Here is a 6,545-nt window from a genome sequence, read left to right as displayed (position 1 = left end):
GTTGTGGTTAGAATGAAAATGAAACGCCTGAAACGACCCTAAGGAGGAGGGCTCGCGAATTAACCAGCATCAGAGTACAATTCGTAGTTGCGATAAGTAATTGAAAACAATAATTTATAAGAAGAAACGAATAATCATAAAAAGAGAAAAATTAGAGAGATATGCAACGTGTATCGCCACCGCCGTGGTGCCGCCTGCAGATGCTTTTACTGCCGTCAATTAAATGGATAGCCACAATCACTTCAGGTAGCTTGCCGGAGCCACAATGTCGTAAGTTTTGTGTTAATGCGACGCACAGTACAGCGTGTTGGCAATTGCCATTGCTGAGCTCACCGCGAAAGCTCGCAAAGTGTCAGTCTTCAACTACTTTTTAAAAGTCAAAGACGTAAGAACCACTCGACCAACATTTCCGTTTAAGTATGAAGTAATTTGACTTTTTTCGGGGACAAATTGGAAACAAAATCCTAGAAACCAATCGAACGCTGTGCACCCCTCACGAAATGATATTTGCTCGGTCGGCTCGCGGGACAACTGTCCTCGTAACGCTTGATAAAGGATCGTGACATGTCCAGCGGCGCGCACACCACCATATTGTTTATGCAGGACGCTTTGATGGCACTCCCAGGCGGATACGACTTTAACGCCACAAAGAAAGCAGAGAAACGAACCGGCGCAATATGCTGCCCTATATGCACCGCCGAACGGACAGGAAGTACTTCGGCAGCCGCACGCAACGCACAAGGCATGCGTAGGGAAGGGTACATACAGCTCTTAGGTCACATTTGCACGGTTTGAAAATTACTACCACAGTTCTTTTTAAGGATGATCTTGCGAGGATATTTTTTGTTTTCCCTCAATAAAACGATACTTTTATGAAAATTGCTTTCAACACTAATGGGGTATTTCGGATGAGCCCAGAGTGATTAACTGTGGAATCACTTTTCTGTGGGAGCGCGATAAAGCATCAATAATACCTCCCTCGTCCCTTGTCCTCACGCAATTGATTCCTTTGTCAGATATAGATAAATGACCAGTCACAGACGAGGTGCAGTTTCGAACCGTTTACTTCTGTCACTTTCAGATAAGGATAAGTCAATTTGAAACAATTTCGTCATATCAGCTCTACAGAAACGCGACAAAATCAATCCGGTCACCTGCTTCGATGCGATTTGATACACTCTAAAGGTACAGCCCGTTGCTCTCGTAAAAGCAAACGGACAGCACGTAACTGATTACATTTCTTGGCTGTACCGCAAATCGACGAGTCGATGAACACAGAAATGCAGATATTTGCAAGCAGCAGTTGGGCAATAAGGAGGCCCCTCGTTTTAGGGTCCTTTTGATAGCTAATGCAAGTCCGAGCAGCAACCATGGGGTCGACGACTCTGTACTCACTAGGTCTCGGCGATGACGGCTCTTCCACGCTCCCTCTCCCGTGATCCACGCTTTGGACGTCGGAGCCGTACTCTGCTGAAATCAGCACAAAACAAGAAACAGACGTTAGCCTATCATCATCTTATCATTGAAGCCACCAGAGCAGAGTGCCTTTCCAGCTTTTATATTGGCGATTAGTGAAATATGGTAGCAAATGATGGTCAGGCTGTAAAGAGATTTTAAGCGATAATAGCAGGGAAAATTTTTCGACAAAGGTACAAAAACAACGTGTTGGGAGAGGCAAAGATGCTGCTCACGGTAAAAATAGTTTCTTGCATTTGAAGACCCGCGCGGTCTTGGATCATATGAAGAACGCCAACGCCATCCAAGACAAGGTCTTGAAATGCAACAAACTATTTTTTACAGTGCTAGGGGCAAGCAAATAACCAAGGTGTTGTTCAGATACCGCAAGTATAATATTCCCGAGTCGAAAACAACCCTTTCCACCAACGACCAACGGAAGACGGGGCGCACTCGTATATCCCCCCGCCGCCAATCCCTATCACATCACGCGGGGCCCGCCACACACTACAGGGAGCAATATCATAATGAGAAGCAATGAATACGTAATGACGCATTTGTCGTAAAAGTTCCTTGCAGCGCGGAAAACAAAGTTGCAACGACCCTTCGGGAAGGCCACAATGAAGTGGACCCCGCGGGGGCGGCGTGGGGAGGTAAGGAGGGGGCCGCAGGGGCCCACTGGCGCCCCATTTCCATCTGCAGATACACGGGATATGGCGGTTGTAATTACGTCCAGCACGGCGATAACGAGAAGGTGCCATCATTGCCTTACACATACACGCACACACGCACGTGTACACACAAAACCAGGCGAAAATCTACATCACCATCGTGGTTTGGATATGCACGCATATGCAGGCATGCATGCCGAGACATAGTATTCTGTAACGATATCATTATTGACCACACGTTAAAATTTTCTCTATATATGAAAACACTAAAAGCAGAACTCAATCCAGACGAAATTCTCTTACAGCTGCCAAACAAAAATTACCGTACCATGTAGCATATGCTTTGAAACATTTTGTAACTGCCATTTTTAACTCGAGCAATATTTAACGTGCATCATATATTCGTATTTAGGAACCCTGACGAAAATCGCCTGTTTTCAAGCAGTTACAAAAACATATAGTTAAACGTTGTGAGGTAGTTTTAGGTACGTTTAAGGAACGGCCAGTTGACAGTTATATAAACGTGAAAACTGGACATCGACAAACATTTTGGAAACAGGTTGCATCGAGTTTGAGCTGTGTTTCTAGCCTCTTATCATAACGTGCTGTAGTCTGTTTCTTGTAGGTTTCTCGACGTTTCTATTCCGTTTCCGAAGAGCGCCACACGCAGTTTCTCGCACGTTTCTGGAGAGTTTTGCAGTTGAGGTGCACCCAATGTCCTGTGCGTTTTCATCCGGTTTTTTGAAACTTCTAAAAAGTGCGGAAAAAAATTTTTTTTACGCCACAGGATTTTTTGATTTCTCCCCTTTTTCCTCTGCCACCCCACGTGTTTTTAGACTGTTTTCCTCGTTTCTCGCATGCAAAGCACTGAGTTTCTCGTAAGTTTCTAGTGAGTTTTTAGGTGGTTTTAAAGTAAGGGCCCCTACATGCTTGGAGGGGCAGCTTTCGGAGACCGGGATGTGGATCTTGGGAGAATATATCTGCAAACAATAGCAAACTGCCGATGTTAAAAAAATGAAAATAATTATTTGATTTGCGCATGTTCGCTCCGGTGTTCGCATCGAGGCAGTCGCCCCTTTGCTAATTCGGATTCCTACGGTCATCCGAGTTGGTCACGCCCTTTTAGGCTGTCATCATGGCTTGGTCGGCTGCTACATAGAAGGATACACGCCTACCGCTGCCAGCGCCGGGAACAGAACCCGGCGCTGCCAACTCAGCGTCCTCGCCTCGTTCGCAACCAACTGAGCCATTGAGCCCGATGCGGGGGCGAGCTCGGACGACGAAACACATTCCAGCCTTTGTCTCGCCGGCCCGACACCGCCCGCCGGGCACTCCGTGCCGCTTGCCCCCCCCCCCTCCCCTTCCTCCGTTTCTCTTCCTCCGGGGAGGGTGGGTGCGTGAGAGGGGGGAGATGTTATTATCGTGTTTCCAAAAACGCCATAGAAACACGCTGCAATCGGTTTCCAGCGTGCTGCGGAAACCTTTGAAAAACTCGCACCGTGAGTGGAAAGGGAGCCATGCCTGCAAGACTCGTTCAACAACTGATTTGACAATTTCAAAATTTCACAAAGATTTCATGAGTTTTTATAGATTTCTAAGGTCCTCACATTTGAGGGGTGGGGGCACTTTTAGAAATTTGATGGATTTCATAAGGTCACAGGACATCCATAGATTGTATACACTATAAACAAAACTGTTCAACTGTTCAACACTTTGCAGAGCCAAGTGCTCAACTCGCTAGTTATACACTTGTATGTGTGCAACTCATCAGTTACACCAGTAAGTGTTGAACAGCCCCGTCTAACACGTCCCTTGTTGAACACTTAAAAGTGTATAACTGCTGAGTTGGACGCTTTCAACTGTACAACTGCTGAGTTGAACACTTACAAGTGTGTTACAGGGAGGGGCACACTTTCAAGAAGTAAACAGTTGAACACTTGTGTTAGCACTGTAGGATTTTACGCAGTTTCTGAATCGACGTCGACGATGCTCGAAAAACGTAATTTTTGTACTCAAATCAAGGTGTCGGGGTCGAATCGACGTAAAAAATAAATTCAGTTTTGGCTGGGGAAGTTTCTCATCACGTTCAAGAAATCGTTTAGAAACGAGTTCCGTGTGAGGTTATCACAATGTTAACGCAAACCACACAAAAACACACTGTACCTACTCGTCTTCGAGTTTGCAGACCGTTTATCAGAAACAACGAGCAAGTACGTATTGGTTTACTGTAACGCTGTGGAAACCGTTTGGAAACTCACTCTGGTGGGAGTTATAACCGTGTTTCAGAAACCACCCGTAATCGGTTATGCGTAACGCTGTGGAAACCGTTTGGAAACTCACTCTGGTGACAGTTATCACCGTGTTCGCCGAAACTGTTTGAAAACGGGCACGGCTGTTAGTTTTTTTCTGCGTTTTGGGTAACTGGATAGTACCGATTAACTGTTAGTGCCTCAACGGTTGCGTATACGTTTAGTGACCGCGACTGTTGTTGGTTTCGACAACGTTTCAATAACTAGCTGGTAACGCATTGGAACAGGTTTTCGACTTGTTACGATGCGTTCTGCAAATTGCAGTTTCTACTCGGTTTAAGAACATGCTGAGTAATGCGCCCAAACAGTTTCTATGTGTGCTAACTAGTTTCCAACGTGTTTCTGATGTAAAAACGTACAAATAACTGGCGGAAAACGTTCGGATAACCTCTTGTTAGCGGCACTATTTTCGTCAGGGAAAGTGTGAACTCTTCTCCTAACGTTCTGTTACTCTTCCTCGCAGATATATTCCGACTTGTTTCCCTTTACAGTCGTCAGACACTTGAGTTTGCAGAGTGATGGCCGCGCCGTTTAGACGCGCCGGGTTCAAGGTTCCCGCTGCGCCGGCCCGAAGCGCACACATTCCCACCGCACCGGCGGCCAGTGCATTCGCACCACCCCGACCCACCAGCCTATGCGCCGTTTTCTCCCCCTATCGCCATTTTTACGTTTTACGAGGACTCCGGCCGCTCGAATCGCTAGGCCAGCCAGGCGTCCCGTCCCGATGCAGCGCCCCCTTCCTTTCCCCTCGGGTCCGGTCGGCAGAGGCCTTAGGACTAATTATAAAGTCGTTGAGATAACTTTTACGGCCGCACAGTGGCATCCGTCTGCATCGTCATCCCGCAGCACACGGAGAAGGCCACGACCAGGCATGGGCCGCGAGCGCAGCCGCAAGCACCCCTCTGCGAGGCTTATGAATATTCGCACGCGGGCTTTGGGCGTTTATTTCCCCTTGTTGCCGCTGCTGCTGCCCCCCAGACTGTCATAACAGTAACAGTCGAAACGCCACCGAGCACGTCTAACGTCCGTGTAACGCCGGGCGTAACGCGCGTGTAAAAGGCATCGAACCTTTTCCCATAAACTTATCCCCGTGCGCTTTGGGGTTTACCTGCCTAATGCTAGCTAAAATCTTAAAATCTACACGAGAAAAACACAAATCACCGTTGTAAGCAGTGTCACAAAAGTGCTATCTTTATATGTCAAGCTCAATCATTGCACTGTATACTCATACGTACTCAATTTTATTTACTTTATCTTTTTTTTTTTTTGCTAAAAAAATGAGAATAAAAAGGGGGAAAGGGGTGAGCTGAGGTGGACGGTCGTGGGCTTTACGATGACTAATAACGACGATGCAGTTAATTACACGACTGCTACCGAACGCGCGCGGCCGCTGCTGCAAACTGCTGCTGCTCTATTCGATCCATCGCAGCGGAAACGGCCGCCACAAAAACCGTCATCGCATTCCCCATAATGCTGGCAAAACCTATCAGTAGCAGCAGCAGCAGCGGTACGGACTGCATGCGCGCGAGCGAACGGCCTCGCAAAATAAATAAACCCCACGGATGGATGGCGGGCCAGCGTGTTTAACGCTCTTCTTGCTGAGCACACAAGTCGACGCCTGCTGCATTGCGCCCCAGGTAGGAGGAGAGAGAGTGAGGATGGGATAGGATAAAGGGGAGTGTGAGAAGGGGAAACACTGTCGATGAATTTCGTTATTTCAAGATAATAATCCGTCACGAATACTTCGTTAATGAAACTAACGAGTATTGTTCGTAAATTTCGGTTACGAACTCGATTTCCAATGATCAGGAATTAGAATATTTGTTTCAACAATTCTTGGGTCCGGGATCGTTCTTCAGAACGATCTGCAATTGCAATTGCAGTACAACATTCGAGTTGCAAAGAGTTCGTCATTTCACGATTGTAGTCGTTACTTAATTTTAAATAACGAACTGTTTGTATAGAAAAATTAACAGGATATATTTCGTCAAATCACGGTATAATTTCTAACAGAGAAGATATGACCGTAAAGGTTTCAAATAACAGTCATGAATAAGCTCTCAAGCAATTATAAATGATTTGGTAAAATAAATGTACAAATTAAGTATTT

General features: G+C 46.3%; 1 protein-coding gene across 5 annotated transcripts in view; it reads right to left on the bottom strand.

Annotated features, from left to right (window-relative positions):
• LOC113216731 (protein doublesex) overlaps positions 1-6,545 on the bottom strand; it is a 166,377-nt gene that overhangs the window by 64,094 nt on the left and 95,738 nt on the right. For all 5 annotated transcript variants that reach the window (XR_008011189.1, XR_008011188.1, XM_052267777.1 and 2 more), the window contains exon 3: positions 1,396-1,470. Coding sequence is in view for 3 of the 5 variants with exons in the window: in XM_052267777.1 (XP_052123737.1) it covers positions 1,396-1,470 (75 nt within the window). In the remaining 2 variants the exon portion in view is untranslated. The remainder of the gene's footprint in view (positions 1-1,395; positions 1,471-6,545) is intronic.

This window comes from Frankliniella occidentalis, unplaced genomic scaffold (genome assembly GCF_000697945.3).
Source record: "Frankliniella occidentalis isolate FOCC.00 unplaced genomic scaffold, Focc_3.1 Scaffold59, whole genome shotgun sequence".
Lineage (NCBI taxonomy): Eukaryota > Metazoa > Arthropoda > Insecta > Thysanoptera > Thripidae > Frankliniella > Frankliniella occidentalis.
Note: the sequence above shows the minus strand (reverse complement) of the source record. Positions and strands in the feature narration are given on the sequence as shown.